Source organism: Xyrauchen texanus, chromosome 48, assembly GCF_025860055.1.
Source record: "Xyrauchen texanus isolate HMW12.3.18 chromosome 48, RBS_HiC_50CHRs, whole genome shotgun sequence".
Classification (NCBI taxonomy): Eukaryota; Metazoa; Chordata; class Actinopteri; order Cypriniformes; family Catostomidae; genus Xyrauchen; species Xyrauchen texanus.
The window spans coordinates 9,348,027-9,374,497 of record NC_068323.1 but is presented as its reverse complement, the minus strand read 5'-3'; the positions used below and the strand labels follow the sequence as shown (position 1 = coordinate 9,374,497).

General features: G+C 39.2%; 1 protein-coding gene across 1 annotated transcript in view; it reads left to right on the top strand.

Annotated features, from left to right (window-relative positions):
- The window catches only part of LOC127639963 (transmembrane protein 163-like), a 29,739-nt gene continuing 3,268 nt past the window's right edge, over nucleotides 1–26,471 (top strand). The window contains exons 1-7 of the mRNA XM_052122320.1: nucleotides 1–474; nucleotides 1,520–1,639; nucleotides 17,613–17,656; nucleotides 17,767–17,858; nucleotides 20,216–20,312; nucleotides 25,339–25,450; nucleotides 26,113–26,254. Of these exons, the coding sequence (XP_051978280.1) occupies nucleotides 276–474; nucleotides 1,520–1,639; nucleotides 17,613–17,656; nucleotides 17,767–17,858; nucleotides 20,216–20,312; nucleotides 25,339–25,450; nucleotides 26,113–26,254 (806 nt within the window). The 5' untranslated portion in view covers nucleotides 1–275. The remainder of the gene's footprint in view (nucleotides 475–1,519; nucleotides 1,640–17,612; nucleotides 17,657–17,766; nucleotides 17,859–20,215; nucleotides 20,313–25,338; nucleotides 25,451–26,112; nucleotides 26,255–26,471) is intronic.

Genomic DNA, 26,471 nt, shown 5'->3' with positions numbered 1-26,471 from the left:
TTTCTCTCTTCAGTTCGCGAGTTTTCATATCCTTCCTGCTCTAATTCATAGCAATCTATTACTTTTACTTGTTTTTGACAACATCGGTCATTTCCAATATGCATGCGGAGCTTTCATAGGTGTGTGTTTTTAATTAGAGTGTGTGTGCAGATGCGCGGAACGCGTCGCTCCAGCAGTGCGTCTGCTCTCCTCCACACGCGCGCGCCTCTTTCCTCGCGTGCAGGTGTGACATTCCTCGGACACCCGAGATCATTAGAACCCGAGACCGAAGCATCATGACGGACTCCTCTACTGCTGCTGACCCCGCAGCTGCTGCTGGTCCTCCTGAAGATCACGGTCCTGATCCTGGTCCCGGCTCTCTCCGGGATCCAGCGGTGGTGGATCCCGCAACGACTCCCGCAAACGGACAGCATCCGAACCAAGATACTTTGGGCATGGAGCAGCAAATGAAGATAGGCGAACCGGAGGATAATGGTAGGAACAATTTTATATTTCAAATCATTAATATAGACTTTATGGGTTTTATGCATGTTGCAAACACGTTTTTTATCCATATGCAAAGGGGAAACGGGGCAAGTTGTCACACCCATTTATCCAGTTAGTTGCATTGCATAGGGTTGGTTTATAAAGTTAATTTCAGTATAGATACATACCTTAAAGTCTTGGCTACAAAAATGCTATGAAATATTTTCACCTAGCCCATTTAACCCATGTTGACCATGTGGCATGTTCTCACACTACATGGGGTTAGTTGGCACACTGGATCCTTCTGCTTATTGACTGTAACTTGTCTTGAGAATATATGTATATATATATATATTTAAATATGATATAAAGTTAGAAAAGCTACCTGCCACAACATTTAAAATGCATTATTGGCCTTTATGTCTTTTCGTCAAAGTTATAAAACACATATGACAACTTGCCCCAAACTGAGAACCTTTCAAAGACCTAAATTTTTCTTTTATTTATGCATTTTATCCAAAGCGGCTTTTTTTCAGTTTGTGTTCCCTGGGAATCAAACACATGATCTTGCCATTGCAAGCACCATGTCTACCAGTTGAGCTACACTAATCACATTTAAGTCCTCTGATGCACATATAATGTGTATCTTGACTGTTTTGTTGGGATTTACTGTATAAATAAATAGTTGATGCAAAACATAATCAAACATCCAGGAAAGATTACAAACGATAAGCAGGCCTGCCAGGTTCTTAAAGGGATAGTACCACTTTTTGGGTGAACTATAACTTTATAGTGGCTATCTCTTTGGCGTAGTGGGCTAAAGCACAGAACTTGTAAGCAGAAGGTTGCTGGTTCGATCCCCACAGCCACCGCCATTGTGTCCTTGAGCAAGGCACTTAACTTTAAGTTGCTCCAGGTGGGACTGTCCCAGCAATAAGTGCACTGTAAGTCACTTTGGATGAATGTGTCTGACAAATGCATTAATTGGAAAACACACAGATCATCTGAAGAATGTTATGAAATATGGTGTAAACCGAGTGATTTCCCTCGACAGGTCTCCTAGAGAGCAGCATGCGTTTGAAACCTCACGAGGCACAGAGTTACAGAAAAAAGGCACTATGGGTATCGTGGGTCTCTATAGTGGTGACGATAATATTGGCCATCGCAGCATTCAGTGAGTATGCTGCACGGACCCATGATGTCACATCCTGTTTTTAAGATAGCTTTGATAACCTGGTAAATAATTGGAAAGTTGAAGTCAGCTTGTGATCATTCGTTTGTATTTTTGTGTGGTAAATTTTTTGTTTTGATGGTTAAAACCATCTTTATTTCTAAGTAGTTTAATGGAGATATTGAGAAAATGAGTCTGAAATATATCCAACGTGAAATATAGCCAATGCAATCAGTCCATTATTAAGGAAGTGTTCAGAAAACTGATCTAGAATCAGCTTTTGAGACCTCAATATATCTAGACTATCAGATCTTGTGGTTTTGATTCAGTGACCGATATTCGGCCATTTTGAGATAATCAGCATTGGTCGATCATTGTGTCGACTAGGTTGATTAATATAGTTTCACTATGTGCCAATTCCAAAGTGAAATGAAAGCCTTGTTAACTGATAGTTTACTGGTTATAGTTTGAGTAAATATAGTTTGAAATAAGTATTTAATTTGAGCAATTTTGTTTATGTCTCTTTGCTATCATGAAGTTGCGTTATAACACAATTTTTTGCATCAATTCAAGTGTGAACAAGTTTCCCTCTAGCGCTTCTGAAAGCACACTGCACGAGCAACCTCCAAGACATTGGTTCTGGTCCAGTGGAAACCAGAAAGAAATTGCATTGATTAACAATGACGTGGCGAGGCGTGAAGCCTCCACACGCGCTATGTCTCCACGGTAACGCAAGCCACATGATAAGATGCGTGGGTTGACGGTCTCAGATGCAGAGGCAGCTGAGATTCATCCTCCACCACCCAGATTGAGATGAGTCTCTACGCCACCACGAGGATTTAGGACACATTGGGAATTGGGCATTCCAAATTGCGAGAAAAAGGGGAGAAATCAAAAACAATATAAGCTCATTTCCAAGGTTACTATGTTCACTCTAAAATGATAATTTTCATTAATAAATTATGTATTCCTGCTGACTGTGCTACAACTTTTACAACTAAATATACAACTCGCATTTGGCGCCACCTTGTGGACATTTCACCTGGATATTGGAACAATACTTCCAGCTTTAGCCACTGGGGGCATTGAAACACAAATAAAAACTCAGGAAGTTGGGAACAGTGAGAAACAAAGAAATACTGTGCATGTATCGCAAACCTTATTGTAACACAGTTAAAGGATGGGCAAGGAGGAGGCGAGAACCGGCTTGTCAATATAAATCATAATTTTATGAAAACTCAAACCAACACCATAAACAAACACACACATGACGGACATGCCCGTAATTCTCTCTCGAACCATCGTCACCGGCCGCCTTTATCCCTCACGCACCTCATCAGGCCGATTGGGGACCGGGCGCACGATATTCCGACCCGGCCCCGCCCCCCTCCGCTCCACACTTATACTTTGTTACATTTATTGGAGAGCCACCAGACTGATCTCACTGTGAATTCGGCAACTTGAGGCATACATTTTTGCTGCTTTAATCAGTCTCTGCTTACCGAAAATCAAATCACTGCCTCTAACTGGAGAGCGAATGGGCACGTGTGAGCGCCAGTTCCAGGGTTAAATGTCCACAGGGTGGCGCCAAAAGCAAGTTGTATATTTTGTTGTAAATTATGTAATATAGTGAACAGGAATGCATATTTTATTAACTCAACCTCCTAACCCAAACCCCAACCCTAAACCTAACCATCAGTTGGGTAAAAATTGCACCAGCCATTGCTTTGTGAAACCCTTTACTTCCCGGTTCCCATGGGGCCAGAGCCTGGTTCTTCAATAGCGCTAGAGGGAAATGTATTTACACTTGAATTGATGCAAACACGTCTGATGGGGGAAGGCACTTGTATGATTTTGGGTGCACAAACTTTCGGAAGTAACATGTCAATTTCACATGTAATCATGTTGTATCCACAGAGGCAATTTTGACTGGATAACTGTAGTCTGTTGTGATAAAAAAGGAAGATTTCTTGCCATTTTGAAAAAAGTATGATGTTTTTATTCTAATTCCATGGGAATTGCTAAAAAAAATTCTAAAAAAGTGTAGAATATGTGACTAAAATTGATCGCATGTAATAAAGACAATGATGAGCTCAATGTGTGATTGAAGATGACCATGTGGTTTAATCTCAGACCAGCTGGTTTTAAATGAACAGAAGTCCTGCAGCTGGATTTGATGTGTGACTTTGAGGGAATGGTGTTTCTTACTCGGAGCTCCGTCCCTCAGGAATGATATGACTCACCTTACACTTCCAGAGTTGGACGGGGACTCTGGGACTTTCGTTGCTAGGCTGAAGATTCTGTCACATAGCAACTCCAGAGCAATGACGACTGTGAAGTGTTGACACTCAGACGTCTTTCTATCTATATTGGTGATGTTTTAATGCTGAAGGAAATTAATGGATTGCAAATAGCTTAATGCTTAACAACATGTTATAAAGCTAACTGGAGTGTTGGTAATGTAATCTGTTAAAGGGATAGTCAATTAAAAAATGAATGAATACAGTCAACTCAAGAATCTTTGATGAACCGTTATTTTTAAGATAGAGGGGGAAATGCAGCATATTTGGGTTGCATGCATTTCAACTGGTTCAGTATTGGTTTTGAGTGGATCAAATCAGTGTTTGATTGTTGGATTATGGTTTTAACTGAGTTTGGCCTTGAATTGGTTCAGATAAATCATCAGATCTGTTTAGTGTTGGACGATTTGAATCTTGCTATCTTCGCTGAACGGCTTGTGAGGTTGCCACATCTGAAGTGTAAGTGGGATGTCACTTTCTTTATTAACGACTGCCTCTGCCGTTCAGTGTTACTCCTGTAAGCCTGCAGGGACGGATCTGCGTTGATTTCTCATCCAAGTGTGTGAGCGATTTGGCAAGAACGAGTGTGTTGTATGTGTTTAAAAGGATGGTTCACCCAAAAATGAAAATTCTGTCATAATTTACTCATTGTCTCATGTCATTCCAAACCAACCCGATCACGTAGAATCACATAACTATAATGATTTAACTTGGCTTGTTGTATGTATCGCGTCAGTTTCCTGGTGAAATGAACACTAGAGGCGCTATAACAACAACTAATTCACTTTCACACAAATCACGAGTTAAATAGCAGTAAAACAATTCACGTTGTTCCTAACACAAGGCTACCTTATGACATCAAAACACATCATAATATAGCGCGATACGTTTTAGCATTTGCGTTACATAATCAAAAACATTTACAAGCTTCGAGCTAGCCACAAGGCGTTAATAAGGAGTGTGCTAACATGATTTCAGTGTGATAAAATCATTATATTTCATTTGAAAGTGTAAGTTAAATCCAATCTGACAACTGTGTGACCATGGCGACATAATGCTGTAAACCCTAAAGTGACTGAAAAAATTAAAATTTAAAGGGGACCTATTATGCAAAATTAACTTTTATGTCAAAATGAACAGTTTTCGTTTCTGCTTTAAAGTGATGTCACTTTAGATCAGGCCTCGCCCACGACTAGTGATGGACTCCACCCTCCTCCCCTGAGTGATCTACACACTGTCCCCCATTTTTTCCCGTGCTGGAGCAGATACAGTGAGAAGAATAATGTCTCAGCTTCGTAAGCGTCATATGTGTTCTGTTGTTAGGCTGTAAAAGTGAACATAAGCGTCTTCATGTACTGCCGGCATCAGCCACTGAAGACGCAGTGGACAAGTTGGACTGGTAATCTGGCATACCGGGCATTTTCCCAGTGGGTCGACGCACTTAGGGTCCGATCGGGGCGGACTGGTAATTGGTAGAACTGAGAGGACCGGTGGGTCCGCCACGAAACGGGCCGAATGGGCTGAGCTAAAATGAGCCGCCGTGTTATGCAGAATGGACCACAAAGCAGCGCCGCAATATGCAGAATGGACCACAAAGCAGCGCCGCAACATGCAGAATGGACCCCAAAGCAGCCGTAACTTGCAGAATGGACCACAAAGCAGAGCCGCAATATGCAGAATGGACCACAAAGCAGCGCCGTAACTTGCAGAATGGACCACAAAGCAGAGCCGCAATATGCAGAATGGACCACAAAGCAGCGCCGCAATATGCAGAATGGACCACAAAGCAGCGCCGCAACATGCAGAATGGACCCCAAAGCAGCGCCGTAACTTGCAGAATGGACCACAAAGCAGCGCCGCAATATGCAGAATGGACCACAAAGCAGCGCCGCAACATGCAGAATGGACCCCAAAGCAGCGCCGTAACTTGCAGAATGGACCACAAAGCAGAGCCGCAATATGCAGAATGGACCACAAAGCAGGTCCAAAGCACGAGCAGTAAAGACTCAGCCCTCTTCCGGAAAGGGGCGGGGAGCAGCAGCTCATTTGCATTTAAAGAGACACACACAAAATGAGCATGTTTTTGATTCCACCCAAAAAGAGGCATTTATAACATGGTATAATAAATGATCCGTGGGGTATTTTCAACTTCACAGACACATTCTGGGGACACCTGAGACTTATATTACATCTTGTAAAAAGGGGCATAATAGGTCTCCTTTAAACAACTTTACAGCTCATCGTTTTAATAGAAGAATTTATGTAATAGCTTTTATAAAATTGTAAGCTTCAGATTTCTGTCTTTAAACCCTCCAAAAACAAAACAGATTAAGAAAAGGAGGGATGATTCATGGAATGTGCCATTCCGTCTTGCATTTGGTCGAGTGATCAGCTTTTCAGAGTACACTTGTTTGACCGCAAGCCTATACGGACTCGTTCTACATACATGACGACTGCTTTGCAATACTCTTTTAGTGCAGTCAACAGCAGGCGCGTACGTGAAAACGGTCTGTGCGCACTGTGCTGATGACACATTTCACATCACACACACAAGACGTCCAATACCGTTAGCAAAAACAATAACAATAACGATAGAAGTTTCGGTATTGTGTAGATATCGGCAATATTGGCATTGATTGTATTGTACATGATAGCGACTTTATTTAGCTTTTGCGTTCAGTTGTTTTTAGCCTTGAGTTGATGTTTAAAAACCTGAGGAGGTGCAGAGAGTGCAGTGTATCACTCCATCTCTCTCTATCAGTCTTCCATCTTTTATTTTTAGACGGTGGGCTCTAAGGGAGTTGGCATGCTGATTTTTACTGGCTGCTAGTGCTGAATGCATTAATATCAGAGTGAACCCCCCTCTTTCTCCCCTTCTATCTGTGACCTCTCTTCACCAGTGTGATATTTACATTCTGTGCCTACAGCAAGACTGCATCTCTCTCTTCATCTATCTCTCCACACACATACAGACTCCAGGTTTAAATGCATTTTGCTGTGTTTATTAGGTTTGGGGGTATGCAAGCTCATGCACCTGGTAAATGAGTATGTGAATGTGCTTGGCTATAATTTGAGGACACAATTATCCCCCCAAAGGAGCTAAAAAAGACAAAATCTCCCTTAGGAGACAATCAGGGACATCCTGTTTCTTTTCTTTTAATCTAAAAGTGCTATAGGTTTTCACAGACCTGCAGACTGTTATGACTTAGTGTGCTATGACTTTTATAACTTATTGTACTAATAGTTTTTCCAAATCGGGCAATCGGAAATCCCACAAATCCCATAGACTTTGTCAAGCCAACATCAAAGTTTGTCTCAACATCAAAGTTGTCACCTAGTTATAATTACAACCCCAATTTTGAAAAAGCTGGAACAGCATGAAAAATACTAATAAAAACAAAAATGAGAGATTTGTAAATCATATTCACCCTTTGCTATATTGAAAGCATCACAACTACACATTATATGATGTTTTACCTTGTGAATTTAATTGGCTTTTTTTTTTTTTTTTAAATGTACAGTAATTTCACATCAGATGATTGCAACACGCTCCAAAAACGTTGGGATAGTCGAGTGTTTACCACTGTGAAACATCACCATTTCTTCTAATAACACTTATTAAGCATTTAGGCACGGAAGACACACGTTTGTTAAGTTTAGAAAGTGGAATTTTCCCTCATTCATCCATTATGTAGGCCATGGGGCGGCTGTGGCTCGGTTGGTAGAACGGGTTGGCTGCCAATCGCAGGGTTGGCGGTTCGATTCCCAGCCCACATGACTCCACATGCCGAAGACACTGAACCCCAAGTTGCTCCCAATGGCAGGCTAGCACCTTGCATGACAGCTGTGACTGGGACACAGTGTAAAGCGCTTTGGTAACCTCTAAGGTTAAAAAAAGCACTATATAAGTGCAGACCATTTACCATTAGCTTCATAATTGTACAGTGCCTTCATTGCCGGATGGGGTGCTTAATAATGCGCCACACATTCTCAATTGGAGATGGTCAGGACTGCAGGCTGGCCAATCTAGCACCCACACTCTCTGCTTACACACCCATGCACTGTAATCTGGGCAGTATGTGGTTTGAAGCTGTCCTGCTGGAAAATGCAGGGACATCCATGGAAAAGACGGTGCTGGGTGGCAGTATATGTTGCTCCAAAATTGGTGTTCTCACAGATGTGCGAGTTACCCATGCCACTGGACCTGACACACCCCTGGCCCTTATATACAGACACTGACTTTTGGACCTTACACTAATAACAGCTTGGATAGCCCTTTTCCTCATTAGCCCAGATAACACAATGGCTGTGCTTTTCAAAGTCTTTTTGAAATGTGGACTCTCCGGACCAAAAAACCCAGTTCCACTGATCTACTTTCCATCAAAGATGAGACCAAGCCCAGAGAAGTTGACAGCACTTCTGGACAGTGTTGATGTATGGCTTCTCCTTTACAAAGTAAAGTCTTAACTTGCATCTCTGGATGCAGCGGCGAGTGGTGTTGACTAACAAAGGTTTAATAAAGTTATCTCAAGCTAATGTTCATGATATCCATTACAGATGAATGCCGTTTTATAAGACTGTGACATATGAGGGATCAGAGATCACATGCATTCAGAATCTACAAAAAAAGTATTTATTGTTCTACTATCCATTTTGCTATCTAAGGAGGGGGAATGTAGAGACATGAGCTGAGGACTCGGACCCCTGTTTTGTTCACTTCACCAGGGCCGTTTTGATGGACACAGTATTTTAACCCCCACTGCTAGATGTCAGCACAGAGGCAGGTCTCAGAGGAGTTCCCTGGCATAGACTGTCGGCTGATAGAGCGACTAGGATGCCAGGGAGGATTTGACCACTGGATTGGACACTCTGGATTAGAGTGTCAGTTTTAAGGGATGGGGTGTGTGATGGAGAGCCTGCGAGTCTGTCTCCATCACAGGATTTTAATGTGTCTAAAGGACTTGTTTATTGTTTTAATCGCCATTTTGAAATATTTATTGAGGTTTTATTGTGCAATTGTTTTAATCCAGCCTATTTATTGGACGGTATTTACAGGTTTTGTTTTTAACTCATGCGTCTTTTATTCTTATGTATTTATTCTATTACTTTGTATTTAAGAACGGAGAGGTGAGAGTTAAAATTTAAGTAAAACTGAATGGTATGTTCCAATTAGAAAAGGCGGGAAATGTTTCTTTATAACTCAGCTGCCACTAGGGTAGAGGAAAAAGATGGCCGACATGTGTTTGAGCACATGGACAAGGTTGCTAGTGCTGCTTGAGCGCAGTTTATTCCGGCCTCTATAGTTGAGGGAGGGGAGTTGGTACTGTTTTAGTCCCTAAAACAGGTCTAGTTTTTCGAATGTTTTGGTTTTAGAAAACCTTGTTTTTATGTTCGCTTTAAAGCACTTATTTATTTGCACATTTTGCACCTCTGATGGATTAAACATCTTTTTGGACCACCATACCTTCCCTCTGGTGTGATTCTCCTTGTCACCGCTCCGGGCCCTATCACGGTGAGAAAATGTAACTCGCTTTTAGCGTCACTCAGTGGACATTTCGATTTCAAACTTCTGTGATACGTTTAAGGAGCTGCAGAAAATAACTTTTCAAATATGTTGGATTTCATGACAACTACCCAGATACAAATTTCTCCAAGAACCGATATTTACACACTTTTTTTGTACGAAATAGATCTTGATCCCAGCAGAGAATCACAATTTCTGGGTGTGCTTATTAGGATTGGAGGTATGCGAGCTCTCAGAGTCCAAGTAAATGTGTGTGTGTGTGTGTGTGTGTGTGTGAAGCAGACACTCAGTAGCTAAGAGCATGTTAATTGGCTGCACTGGAAGGCATGAGGCATTTGGGAATTCAGTTTTCGCAGGCTGGCATATATCACCCCCATCCTTCTTCTTTTCCTTCTTTTGTTCCTTCCTTCCTTTCTATTTTGTTCTTTCATCAGTTTCCAAACACCTTCTCTCGCTTTCTCTGTCTTAAAGGCATAATTCATACCAAAATGAAACTTCAGTTGAACACAAAAGGTCCATTTTTGAAGGATGTCCTGGCTGCTCTTTTCCATTTAATAAAAGTCACAGAAGCGTTTTGTCCCTTAGGAGTTTACATACAATCTCCTCATGTGGCATGGACAATTGTAAATTAAGAACTTAATGTCCAAATCACACCCACAATTAGTTTTAACCAGTCATGAATGCTCTTTGACTAGCCAAGTTCTCCTTGTTCAAGAATTGAATGGATATGCGTGAACAGGAGAAATATCACCAAACGAACACCTAAGCTGAACATATTGTCATATTGTATATATTATATTTAGGTGAACTAAAAGAAGTCTGTTCGTACAGTAAGTATAAGCTAAATAGGTTGGCTTGACAAAGCCTTGTCCTGAAAGTTAGTCGGTGTAACTGTTCTCGTTAAAGATCCGAAACATTCGGTTTGACCCACAGTTCGGAAAGCATTGGCACGGCGGTTCACCTCACGTTTAATGATGCATCTGGTGCACAAGGTTTGGCGAAGAAAAGAAAGCGTCGAATAGAAAGGCACAGTTACTGTACAGTCTCCGCTAATGCACCTGTATGTGGCTTTATAAATATATGAGTTTCACATTTCTGCCTTTTAAACCCTCCAAAAATTGTCCACATTCACTTTTATTGTTAGTGCCACACTGTAATCCTCAATTTTTGCTTCTTCTGTTTTAAAGAAAAGGAGGGACAGGTCTAAATGAATTCTTGTGGTAATCAACATTATCGCTACAAATGCTGTCGTTTGAGCTTAACTTGTATTGAATCCCGAATATTCCTTTAATGTTAGCTATGGTCTGTTTTTACAGTATCATATCTCCAGTCCTCAACAGTCAAAAGTCTCTAATATCTCTGCAGAAGATTTTTGAACATGTCCTCTAAGTGATAACAACATGCAAATATATTCAGCGACTCAGACAGGGAAACAAGATCACATTCCCTGTTTTGGTTTGTGTGCATGCACGACTATTTGTGTGTGTGCGCAAAAAGACAGACAGGAAGGAAGAATTGTTTTTTAGAGCAGCTGTTCAGACTCAACAACTCTAAAGTATTTGCCCTATTTTCACTGAACAAACACCTAGCGAGAAGGTAGAAAGCACATGTACGCACCTTTAATGCACCCAAACACATCTATTTTAAAGGATTGTTTTTATTTGGTGGAAGATGTGGAAAGCTATCAGCCAATCTACTGTATAGTAGTTCTATGTTGTGTTTTTCAATAATACTCTTTTTTTTTTTAAAGATAATAATCAGTTTACTCAGGTAAACTTACCTGTTGTACACACACAAAGTTATATTGGTTCAGAACTGCTTATTTGTATGCGTGCAAATGTAACAGCGCTTTTTACATATTCATCCATGCATATATTATTATATCTGTGGCAGGGTGGGGCCGGGTCGTGTCCGTAAACGATCTCTCTCTCCCGCACGATCCTCTGCAGTTGACCTTTGTCCCTCACGGTGGCTTAATTAAATACGGGACCGGGTGTGTAGGATCACGACCCGGCCCCGCCCTCCCACAATATCATAATAATAAGCCAAATATAATTCAAATAGACATCATTTCCCATAATGCTTGTAACAGGATAGTACATGATAATAGTAAATGATGATTATATAGTCAAATTTAATGCAGAGTTCATTAACTCTACCCCCAAAAGCTCAACCCTTAACCTAACCGTCAGTGTAGTAAAAACGTAATTTTTGAGTAAAAATTATTCCACCATAACACTTTTACCATTGTTAATGTAAACGTGATTACTTCCTGATTTCCGTGGGACCAGGTCCCGTATCTTGAAGGCTTTTAGCAGTTGGTAGAGCATGTCGGCCACTAATCGCAGGGTTGGTGGTTCGAATCCTGGCCCACACGACTCCACATGCCGAAGTGTCCTTGGGCAAGACACTGAACCCCAAGTTGCTCCCAATGGCAGGCCTACTTACATACCTTACATAGCAGCTCTGCCGCCATTGGTGTATGAATGTGTGTGTGAATGGGTGAATGAGTCACAGTGTAAAGCGCTTTGAATATCGTTAAGGCTTAAAAAGGCGCTATATAAGTGCAGACCATTTACAAAATTGTCTGATGCGGTATGTCACTTTTTGACAGTAATTCGACAGAATAGAGTTGAATTCAAGGTACACGAACATTCGGAACCAACATGCCGAATTTCCACGCGATTATGCTGAATCTACCTATGGTTTTTAACATCCGAGTGGGAGGAAAAATTCACTTTTCTAATCCTTCATACACACAATACTTCACTGCAATTCTATGGTTTTGAAAGCTTCATAATTCTCATCACTAGGTCAGGACACAGTATCAGTGTAGAATCTGCTGACTTCATATGAATATCAGCATAAATCTGACTTCCCAATGAGCAGGGAATATCTTTGGCGCCCTGCAGAAACATAACTCTCCACAATTACCTTTCCCATTGCCCAAGAAGTACTGTCAGTGGTACAACCACACTGTACTAAATCCCTGCAGTTTGTGTAAGATTAAGGCTTAGACTGTGCTTCTGTGTCATTGTGTGTGATTTTACTGTAACTGGGGACACTTTGAGTTTTCAGGACGTTTTTAGTTTCTTAGGCCCCATTTACTCATTAAAGGAATAGATACAAAGACAGGGAGAGTCAGACTGCTGTGGGCTGTCTGTCTTATTCAGTGAGTAGATATAGACAGCTATCAATTAGACTGTGTATCATTCAATCAAAATAAAAGAACAGGGCCCGATAATTAAAGCATGAACAAATGAGCAAACTTAACCTCTCGAGAGGGGTATTAATTCAGTATTATACTCATTAAACAAAATTAAGCCCCAAAAACCATTTAGATGGTCTGGGGATTTATGTTTTGCCGTACAGACTGTGGATGTTTTATTGTCTAGATGTTGAAGTACTGTATATTTTGTTTGGCCTCCAAATCGGCTGATGCAAGACATTGAAAATACAGTGCATGTTATTAAAAGGCACAGCATTTATATTTAGAAACTGCAAAAAAAACTTTTTTTTAAATCATGCCACGGCAGCTCTGCAATTCATTTTGAATGTTGTTCCTGAGGAAAAGAGAGAGTGTGTGTGTGTGTGTGTGTGTGTGTGTGTGTGTGTGTGTGTGTGTGTGTGTGTGTGAGTAATGCTTTGCCATTTAATTGTTTGTGCCTTTACTCGCTATGTTTGTGTTTTTGTGTGTGTATGTAAGTAAAAGCTAAAGGCAGATTTTGTATTTCTGTTATTATAGCATAATATATTCTTTCTAAAGAATCTAAAGTTATTCTTCTTACTCTTTATTAGCAGCATCCTGACACATGTTCTATGTGTTTTGACATTCTGTTGTATTCCAAAGTGTAGCTGGGACAGTACAGTACTATGCCATACTGTATCATACTATACTATACTATACTACACTACACTATACTACACTACACTCTGTTAGTATCCCAAATTCCAGTTGTGAGACCTGAAACATACTGTACTATGCCATACTGTATCATACTTTACTATACTACACTGTCAGTATCCCAAACTTTAGTTGTGAGACCTGAAACATACTTTACTATGCCATACTATATCATACTATACTATCCTATAATATAATATACCTTACTGTTAGTATCCCAAATCCCAGTTGTGAGTCATCATACTAACACATGCTGTACTATGCTATACTGTATCATACTATACTATCCTATAATATACTATACTACACTACACTGTTAGTATCCCAAATCCCAGTTGTGAGACATCATACTAACACATGCTGTACTATGCCATACTATATCATACTATACTATCCTATGATATAATATACCTCACTGTTAGTATCCCAAATCCCAGTTGTGAGTCATCATACTAACACATGCTGTACTATGCTATACTGTATCATACTATACTATCCTATAATATACTATACTACACTACACTGTTAGTATCCCAAATCCCAGTTGTGAGACATCATACTAACACATGCTGTACTATGCCATACTATATCATACTATACTATCCTATGATATAATATACCTCACTGTTAGTATCCCAAATCCCAGTTGTGAGTCATCATACTAACACATGCTGTACTATGCTATACTGTATCATACTATACTATCCTATAATATACTATACTACACTACACTGTTAGTATCCAAAATCCCAGTTGTGAGACATCATACTAACACATGCTGTACTATGCTATACTGTATCATACTATACTATGCTATAATATACTATACTACACTACACTGTTAGTATCCAAAATCCCAGTTGTGAGTCATCATACTAACACATGCTGTACTATGCCATACTATATCATACTATACTATCCTATAATATACTATACTACACTACACTGTTAGTATCCCAAATCCCAGTTGTGAGACATCATACTAACACATGCTGTACTATGCCATACTATATCATACTATACTATCCTATAATATAATATACCTCACTGTTAGTATCCCAAATCCCAGTTGTGAGTCATCATACTAACACATGCTGTACTATGCTATACTGTATCATACTATACTATCCTATAATATACTATACTACACTACACTGTTAGTATCCAAAATCCCAGTTGTGAGTCATCATACTAACACATGCTGTACTATGCCATACTATATCATACTATACTATCCTATAATATACTATACTACACTACACTGTTAGTATCCCAAATCCCAGTTGTGAGACATCATACTAACACATGCTGTACTATGCCATACTATATCATACTATACTATCCTATAATATAATATACCTCACTGTTAGTATCCCAAATCCCAGTTGTGAGTCATCATACTAACACATGCTGTACTATGCCATACTATATCATACTATTCTATCCTATAATATACTATACTACACTACACTGTTAGTATCCCAAATCCCAGTTGTGAGACATCATACTAACACATGCTGTACTATGCCATACTATATCATACTATACTATCCTATAATATAATATACCTCACTGTTAGCATCCCAAATCCCAGTTGTGAGTCATCATACTAACACATGCTGTACTATGCTATACTGTATCATACTATACTATCCTATAATATACTATACTACACTACACTGTTAGTATCCAAAATCCCAGTTGTGAGACATCATACTAACACATGCTGTACTATGCTATACTGTATCATACTATACTATGCTATAATATACTATACTACACTACACTGTTAGTATCCAAAATCCCAGTTGTGAGTCATCATACTAACACATGCTGTACTATGCCATACTATATCATACTATACTATCCTATAATATACTATACTACACTACACTGTTAGTATCCCAAATCCCAGTTGTGAGACATCATACTAACACATGCTGTACTATGCCATACTATATCATACTATACTATCCTATAATATAATATACCTCACTGTTAGTATCCCAAATCCCAGTTGTGAGTCATCATACTAACACATGCTGTACTATGCTATACTGTATCATACTATACTATCCTATAATATACTATACTACACTGCACTGTTAGTATCCAAAATCCCAGTTGTGAGTCATCATACTAACACATGCTGTACTATGCCATACTATATCATACTATACTATCCTATAATATACTATACTACACTACACTGTTAGTATCCCAGATCCCAGTTGTGAGACATCATACTAACACATGCTGTACTATGCCATACTATATCATACTATACTATCCTATAATATACTATACTACACTACACTGTTAGTATCCCAAATCCCAGTTGTGAGACATCATACTAACACATGCTGTACTATGCTATACTGTATCATACTATACTATGCTATGCTATACAGTTAGTATCCCAAATCCCAACTGGAAGTCTTCACACTGACACATACTGTACTGTACTATACCATAATGTGTACTATACTACACTACACTGTTAGTATCCCAAATCCCAGTTGTGAGACATCATACTAACACATGCTGTACTATGCTATACTGTATCATACTATACTATGCTATGCTATACAGTTAGTATCCCAAATCCCAACTGGAAGTCTTCACACTGACACATACTGTACTGTACTATACCATAATGTGTACTATACTACACTATACTACTTAGTACCCTATTTTATATTACACTACACTCTACTATACCATATTGTTTTGTAACATATCATATCATATTATAGGGTATGTTATAGTTGTCTACCATATTAATTATACTACATCTATTATATTACACCTTACATTGTTCTGTTCTATGCATTTCTATACTATACTACACTATACTACACTACACTTTACTACAATATGCTACACTATACTACACCGTAATATACTACTATACTACACTATGCTACACTATGCTACACTATACTACACCATACTATACTACACTATACTACACTACACTATACTACACTACACTATACTGCACCATACTATACTACACTATACTATACTACACTACACTATAATACACTATACTATACTACACTATACTACACTACACTATACTATACTACACTATACTATACTACACTATACTACACCACACTATGCTACACTATACTACACCATACTACACTACACTATACTACGCTATACTACACTATGCTACACTATACTACACCATACTATACTACACTACACTATACTACACTACACTATGCTACACTATACTACACCATACTATACTACACTATACTATACTACACTATGCTATACTACACTATGCTACACTATGCTACACTACACTATGCTACACTACACTATACTACACTATGCTACACTACATTATGCTACACTACACTATACTACACTATGCTACACTATGCTACACTATGCTACACTACACTACACTACACTATGCTACACTATACTATGCTACACTATACTACACTATGCTACACTATACTACACTATGCTACACTATACTACACTACACTATGCTACACTATACTACACTATACTACACTATGCTACACTATACTAACACTACACTATACTACACTATGCTACACTATACTACACTATGCTACACTACACTATACTACACTATGCTACACTCTTCTACACTATACTATATGCAACTATACTGTGCTGTGCAATATAGTTTGGCTTTGTACTATACTTTTCTTTATTATTTATCAGTTGTACATGGACAATAGATGCGCAAACAGTCTTGAAATGTAGATCTACATTATCCTGTGAGATTTGGCTGACCATGTAGAGATAGATAAAATATCTCAGATCACTTGTTCAGACTCAGGACGGAGGATTCAGGTCCATTAGAGGTCAATATAACGTCGATAAATGGACACGAGCCAGAAGCACACTTTCTGGTAGCTCATATCTACACCAAGTGCTGACATCACAGTGTGAAGAGAGGTAATTTGAAACCGGACTTCAGTTGTTGGACTTCAGTCAAACTCACAGATTTACAGAGAGGGGATGCATATGTTTTCTGTATGGATATACAGTAAAGTACAGATATACACTCATTAAAGTCAATTCTAACAAAATGCACTTGCATGCAGGTGTGCAAAAGAATGAGCTATATACTGTGGCTGTGCAAAGTGAATTATAATACAAATTCTCCTTAATATATCACATTTCCATTGTTGGTATAACTTTAGTGCCTATTTGAACAGAACTGACATTTTCTTATTTGTTTTCTAGCTGTTTCTATAATGCGGCATAGTGCATCATCGTTTGGGTTCGCGGTAAGTATGCAAACACCGGTTTTATCAAAAATGAAAGTGTCGTTATTTAATAGTCTTCAAAGTTTTGATGTTTTGCTTTACAATTGATTGTTTTTTGAATTTGTTTGCAGTTTGATGCTACTCTTGACGTTCTATCCTCCATGATTGTACTTTGGCGATACAGCAATGCCGCGGCTGTCCATTCAGCACACAGAGAGCACATGTAAGTACACATGATCCTTCAGCAGTATGACTTAAAGAAACATTTTTATTAAACAGACTTTGGTCAAAAGGAACAATGCGTGCCTGTGTGGAACGGCTCTGTGGGGTTTCTGGGTCGTTTTGGTAGCCTATTAGATGTTGTCTCTAGGCAACGAGGAGATGATCTTTCCGCTAATGATTTCACATTTTTGTCTTGTTCCTCAGCTGTAGGAGATCATTGGTGGGTATTACAAGGGGAAACTTTGCATGTTTTCCAGTCCCGTGTGCCGGTAGTCATCCCCGCCTTCCTGAATCTGGGAGGGGACAGGGGGAGGGAAACAACAATAATAATTCAAAACAGCGGGTACTCACTGTATCAGTGAAGTACCGCCAAAAAAACACAGTCAAATTTAAAAGATAGGGAAAGGCCAACACAGAGCGGCAGTGTGAGAGAGAGAGAGAGGGAGAGAGAAAAAAAACACTTACACGCGGTTCTCCGATACGCCATACCTTGGTCCTCGGCCACTCCTCCACCCTCTAATGGACGACAGCTGTGCCTCCCCAGGCGGATCGGAGGCAGTCCGGCAGTGTAAAGGGGTTAATGGAAGGGAGGAGGCGAGAACCGGCTTGATAATATAAATAATATTTAACGAAGAACTGATCCAAAAGACAAACACACACACACAGGTGTCGGACAGCTGCCCGTAAATCTCTCTCTGTCGCACTGCCATCTCCGGTCAGCCTTTACGCCTCTCAGAGGCATAATTAACCTGATAAAGGGCCGGGTGTGTAGCATCACAACCCTGCACCGTCTTCCGCCCTGCCACAGATCCTCAGTTAAAGCAGGTTACATTTGCTTAAAGACCACCTGGAGTGATTGGATAGAAGCCAGGAAGACAAGCTCTCCGGTCCTCTGAGATGTGGCCCAAGTCTGGGTTTTACGTTTAAAGATGGCCCCTATTGTCTGAAAGATAGACTAGAGAAGCTCCTTGTGCGACGTGAATAGAGAGAGAGAGAATTAGAGAAGTGTGCTAGTTCTGCGTGACCAGACAGAGCTGTCTCTGGGGGAATCTACTGGGATGCGGATCACCGTGGAGACAGATTACATCGTAAAGCAGGCTGCTCTAGTGAGATGAAATATCTATTGTTTGAAATGTATAAAGAGAGATCATTTTAGTCTGGGATTGCTGAGCTAGTAGACTGCATAGTGCTATAGAGTCTTAATGTCTTAAAATAGAGATGAAATATGCAATGAAATTAATAGACAAGAATGTAGGCAATAATTGCGTTAAACATGTGCACTCAGATTTTATTATAAGTGGTCTGTTGTTTATTTTATTTGACGCATTTTTGAATGTCCGCCATTTTTTTAATAAAATTGAATTTCATAACATATCCCATGCATTGCACACTGTTGTATACTGCAGATTTGTGTGCAGCCAATTCTTTTGAAATGTGCATTTTGGGCACAGTATCAGTTGGGTTCTTTCTTGGCCTTGTTTTACAAGATCAAACTGGATTAAATTAATATGCATGTTTTAATTTCATTTTAATTTGATCTCTCCAGACTGTATCTGACTGTATGTGTATGTCCGACCAAAACACAACAGATTGAGCTTACAAACCCTGTTTTGATCCATCCCAGATCTGTTTGTGAGAAACAGACCAGAACTGTCCTTCAATATCCCCAGATTTATCCCAACAACCCCTCCTCTGAGTAACTGACTGCCGTGTTTGTGAGTTAAAACAAAGCTAATCACCTTCCGTGCCACCAGAGAGTAATTGCACAGCAGATGCTCTTGCCTGTTATCCAGACTTAATTAGACAACCACAGCCATATCCGCCTTCATTTATAAACAAGTCTTGACCATCCTATTACCAATGAGGTTTTAAAAAACAACCGAAAGATTTGGAGCTGTACTTCGAAAAACACAAGAGGGAAATAAAAAATCAGGTGATATGGATTTTTATATTTGTTTGGGGTTTGTCTTGCTGTCAACTTTGGATGAACAGATTATTGATAGGTCAACATTTCTTCGGTCTTTGCTTACCAAAGTGTGAATGACTGCCCACAGTGGCCAAATTTGGAAGTGTTGTGGAACGTTTAGGCACGTGTGTGCTCCAGTTTCCGGGTGAAATGTCCACAGAGTAGCGCCAAAAGCGAGTAATACCATCAACAGGAATACATATTTTATTCTAACTCTACCAACTCACCCAAACCCCAACCCTAAACCGAACCATCAGTGAGGTAAAAATGTCATTTTAGAGTGAAAATGCGAACTGCGATCCACGCTCACCTTTGTTTGTAGTAACCACGGGACCAGAACCCATGACTCTGAGACTGCACACCAATGTAACCTCACTGTTTGTGTTTTCCAGAGCTTGTGTTATCCTCGGGGTTGTGTTTATCCTGTCGGCCTTCACTATCCTGGCGAAAGCCATCCACGATCTCGCCACAAAGCTGCTACCAGAAGTGGTAAGACAAAACACGCAATGTATACACAAACACACATGTGTACATCTGTCTGATTTGTTGACTGATTGTTGGTTCTATTATGACCTCATTGGAAATTGTATTTTGACATCATAGGAAGTTAAGAAGCAACTTGAAATGGATGTATTATGGCATCATAAGGGCTGTTCGCACCAAACACGTTCATGCGCTAAAAAAAGTTAGAACGCAGGTGTCTTGAGACATTAACTTGACACTGCATCTAAAAAACAGGGCGCTCCAGCACGAGATGCTAAAAACAAAACAGCGAGATGTGGTGCAAAGGCCAAGAAAGCCCATGCCAGGTCTCCTAAGCAACCAAATTTGCCCAGTTGCTAGGAAGGGTAGAGTCACATGGAGTAACCTCCTCGTGGTCGCTGTAATGTGGTTCGGTCTCAGTGGGGTGAGTGGTGAGTTGTGCGTGGATGCCACAGGGAATAGCGTGAAGCCTCCATACGTGCTAGGTCTCCATGGTAACGCACTCAACAAGCCACATGCTAAGATGCACTGATTGACGTCTCAGACGCGGAGGCAACTGAGATTCGTCGTCTTCCACCCGCATTGAGGCAAGTCACTATCCCACCACGAGGACTTGGAGCACATTGGGAATTGGGCATTCCAATTCCAAAGTGTTTTTTGGACATGAGTATGACTGACTGAACTGTTGACTGACTTGCTTTTGATTGATCTCTATCTGACCTATTGTCAATATTGACTGATTATTGTCAATATTGACCTATTGACTGATTTGAATTTTTGCACAGTCTTTGTGTGTTCCATTTGCGGTAAGCTTTTATGCTCTCACATCTTATTTCCCTGTTGGTGTACACAGCGATGCCTTTTCATTGACTGTAAATTCCATTGAAGGGAACCTCTCTAGTGAAAGATGCCACACGCAAACACAACACACCTTTTCATGTTGTCAGTTGTGTAAAGTTCTCTCTCGGCTGGAACTAATGACTCCTGCTAAACGGCACAAGTGTAAAGCTGAATGTATGGAATGGAGACAAGGTGTGAAGCCACGGACAAGATTAGAATGGTCTTATTTCACTGTTGCCAGGCAACGTCGAGAGGGAAAAGAGTTTTCCCTAAACCAGTAGCCCCCCCCAATGTAAATCTCTGAATCTGTGTATCCACCTGTCTTTCTGTATTGAAAGGAGACACTAAGAGCCTCAGTCTGATACTGCAACAGTTATGCAATGAGTCCAAGTACAGCTACACAATTTAAATAAATGTTCTTCAGCGGTACAGCAACTTGTAGCACTTAAGGTGTGGCAAAGAACCCTAATTTTATCAAGAACCACATTTACTTTGTTGTTCTTGAGTTGGCTATTTGGTTCTTTGCCGTTTTTAATAAATAAAAAAAATATCACATTCTGTGTTCTATTATGACCTCATAGGAACTTTTAAAGGTTCTGTTATCACATCATGTGAACTTAAAAACATTTTATTATTAAATAAAAGGGAAATTTTGTCATTATAGGAGCTCAAAATGGTTGTATTATGACATCATATGAAGCAAAAATGACATCATAGTAACTTCAAAAGATTCTATTATGAAATCATAGCAACTTAAAAAGGTTATATTATGACATCATAAGAACATAACAACATTCCCCTGTGGCCTTGATGGAACTTTATTATGACACCATATTAGTCACTTGAAAGGGTTTTATTATGACATCATAGCAACTTAAAAAGGTCATATTATAACATCATATGAACTTAGAAATGTCCTATTATGACATCATAGTAACTTCAAAAGTTTCTATTATGAAATCATAGCAACTTAAGGTTATATTATGACATCATAAGAACATAACAAGATTCCCCTGTGGCCTTGATGGAACTTTATTATGACACCATATTAGTCACTTGAAAGGATTTTATTATGACATCATAGCAACTTAGAAATGTCCTATTATGACATCATAGGAACTTAAAAGGGTTCTACTATGACATCACAAGAACTTAAAAAGTTTCCCCTGTTGCCTCAAGGGAACTTAAACATTTTCTATCATTACATCATTAAAGCGTAGAAAAGCTTTATTATGACATCACAAAAACGAAAATAGGTTATATTATGAAATCATAGAAGTGTAATTGTTTTTTATTATGACATTATAGGAACTTAAAACATTTATTTTGTATGACAACTATGAATTTAGGAATGTTCCATTATGACATCATAAGAACTTAACAAGGTTCCCTTGTAACCTACCTAAATGGACCTAAAAAAGGTTCATCATAGAAATTTGAAACGTTTTTCTATGGTATCAGGATGTAGAACGCAATTTGGAACCTTTTTTTTAAGTTTTAAGAAAATAAGGGTAGAAAAGAGCTGAAGAATAGCGAGATAAGAAATAAAGAGCAAGAGGAGGACATGGAAAGAGACTCCGGCTTCTCTCTAGAGGATTCTGCTTCTGTCTCAGCGTGTAAAGCTGGTTTTGGTGCAAGCAAGTGCCGCCTAAAAATAGATCTGGTATTTCGCTCTCCCTTCATCTGCTGCTGATGTCACGAACACCTCCCCTCTTCTTTTTCTCACTCTTTGCGTTTTCTCACGTAATCTCTCTCTTTCTCTCACAATCCATCGTTCTGTGAAGAAATGTTTATAGGCTGCTCTGAACAAGATATTCGGGATGGGCCGTCCCGTTCGTGTGATTTTGAGAATGGCTGCCTGTTATGCAGGACCTAATAAAACATTTTTTCAAAAGTCCTGTTGCATGCAGTTGACATTCTGATCTGAGCTATTTGCATTTCCAGCCCTGAACCTGATAATTCAAAATGAAATCAGCCTAACATCGTGAGGTCAGAGCTACACATAGCAGAGACCAAAACATCACAGATCATTTCTTTATAGCTCTAAAAGAACTTAAAGGGATACTTGTGGGCTGGCAGACAATGTCTATGATTAATTTGAGGGCACAAGGTTGTTTTGAACTCCTCGAGGATCGAGAGATGTTCTACATGTCTACATGTTCTACACAAGTCTCTCATTATTTTCATCTTTCTACACTTGATGCTCATCAATATTGATGAGTTCCTCCAGTTAGATATATCATAGTTTTTATTATGTGGAGAGAACCATTGATGCATTGACTGACCGTGTAAGTGTGTGTTTGTTTGTATATTGTTTGTGTTAGACGTTATGTGTGAAGGTATAAACCTTGTGGAGTTGCATTTTTTCATGTCTACAAGGCCAGCGCGCAATGTTAATGATTCTTGCAATTTGCAACCTTTTCTGCACTCTCTCTCTCTCTCTTGCTTGTCTTGTAAACTCACCCCTTTCTCATACCGTACCTTCATTATTTTTCCATTCTATCTCATCCTCTCCTTTTCTCATTCACCTATGCGCTGTTTACATCATCCAAATTCCTTCCTTATTTATATATGTGTGGGTACTACTCATACTATTTTTGCAGTATGCATACTAACCACAGTACATTGTAAGTACTTTATCGCACAATGCAATGCACTCAGCTTCCATTGCTAATGGCTATATTCGAAATTGAAAACTAGCATACTGCTTACAGCGTTCAGCACATTAATGTATACTGGCAAAAAATAGCATGTGAAACAGTATGCATTATGCAACGCTAAATCATTAAGAGTTGCATAATGCATACTGTTTCACATGCTTTTTAGTCTAAATGCTTCAAACAGTAGTATGCTACACTGTTGTCACATGGCCTCATTGTGTCCATGTTGAATTCATTGAGTGGCGTTGCATGTACTACTGTTTTAAAAAGTATGCAGCATATATTGTACAGTAGGCATTTTGTGTAACATCATAATGTAGCATGCTACTGTTTGAAATGTTTATTGATGCTAATTTGATACTGTTTTACATACTAGTTTTTAAAACTAGTATGCAGTATATAGTGTATAATGTGAAGTATGCAATAGCCATTTTTCAGCCACTTGCTTAGTTAAATGTAGTGTGGTAACATGAGAAAAATGTAGCATACAACTGTATGAAATGTTTATCAGTGCATAGCATATGCAGTTTTACATACTAGTTCTAAAATTTAGTATGTAGTATACAATATATACTGTGAAGTATGCAATAGGCACTATTTCAGCATCTTGCCAAATTAAATGTACAGTAACTTAGTAATGTAACTTGTCAGCAATGCAGCTTCCTTATGTTTGAAATGTTTAATGATGCATATTTAATTATGTTTCATATACTAGATTGTAAAATTAGTATGCAGTATACAGTATATACTGTTCAGAATGCAGTAAACAGTTCTTCAGCCCCTTGTCAACAATGTAGCATACTACTGTTTGAAATGCTTATCAGTGCATATTTTATAATATTTCAAATACAATTTTTTAAAATTAGTATGCAGTACACAGTATACACTGTGAAGTAAGTAGGTCTTCAGCCACTTGCTTAGTGAAATGTAGTGAGCTAACGTGAGAATAATGTACAAAACACTGTATAAAACAATTACCGGTGCATATTTTATATTGTTTACCAAACTATTTAAAAAAAATAGCATGCAGTATACAGTATATACTGCGTAGTATACAGTAAGCAGTTCTTTGGCCACTTGCTAAATGAAATGTAACGTAGTGAGGTAATGTAATAATGTAGCTTGGTCCTGTTGTGTATGTTTATCAGTGCATATGATACTGTTTCATATACTTAGTATGCAGTAAGCATTTCTTCAGCCACTTGCTGTGCGAAATGTAACATAGTGAGCTGACATGACAACAATGTAGCACACTACTGTTTGAAACATTTACCACTGCATATATTTGAAATGGTTTCCCATACTATTTAAAGTATGCATTATACAGTACATTGTGCAGGAGAGTATGCAGTAAGCACTATGCTAGTATTCCATTCCAAACACAGCCCATAGCTATTTCTTTTCATTGTCTATTTTTGTTCTGTTTCAATTAGTTTCTCCCGCCTGCTCGAACAATTTCCATTATAAATTGAATAAAATATTGCCGATTTGGACTAATGAGTTAATCATATCTCTCTCTCTCTCTCTCTCAGGATGATTTCCTGTACAGCGTGTCTGTGATTAGTGGGGTGGTGTGCGCCATTCTGTCTGTCTGTAAGTTCATGCTGGGGAAAGTCCTCACCAGCAGGGTGCTCATCACTGATGGTACGTTTCCCCGGAAACACACTAGGTTACCGTGGTGATGTCCAGCCAGATTTATTACTCAGTGCCGTGGCAATGTGTCTAGACTTATTTCACCTTAGCTCCTCCCTTTTTAACTTCTGGCAAGCTGGAAGGAGTGAGATTTTAACACGTGAAACTAAAACAGATCTTTATGTAGCATCTAATAAATCCCTTGAAGTCAACATGAAATGAAAATGGATGCTATGTACTTCTATATAGTATATACTATTATTTGTAAGTGACCAGATTGTCACCTAGTGGATGATAAAATCCCAGGAACCTTGGTGTTCAGATATCTTTTGGGGCCACTTTATGAGTTGGATCTACCAGCACATCATGAATGCCTGTCAAACACACACTCAACCTGACAGGACTCATTATCATCCACCAGCGCTCATCCAAGCACACTAATTTCCCCGGTAGCACAAACACACACCCATCATGCAAACACAGAATTGTATGCGAGCTGAACCGGAGGCTTTATGACAGCCAAGTGTGAAATTCACCAACTGTCCAAACAAATATGCCTGAAACTGCTTTTACACTAACAAGTAATCACACAATAGCAAGAGTTGATTTGTCATCTATATTATGTCAATTGCAATCAATATTATGTTGTTTATGTATTCTTTGCTTGTTTGTAGGCTTTAACTCTTTGGTTGGAGGCGTGATGGGCTTTTCCATCCTAATCAGCGCTGAGGTTTTTAAACATGAACCTAACATCTGGTTCCTGGATGGGACTGTCGGTGTTCTGATTGGACTGGTCATCCTCGCCTACGGAGTCAAGTAAGGGGTTAAAGCCTAATTCTTAGGCAAAGTCCACACTAATACGTCCTTGTTTGAAAATGCATTAATTTCGCTACGTTTACGCCTCTCATCCACATGAAAACAACGTTTTCCTCAACCAAAAACTGAGACTCCCAAGAACGCTCTCTATAACCACATACTTCGGAAAACTATGACATACTTTAAGCAAACTGAAAACGGAGGTGGAACGGAGTTA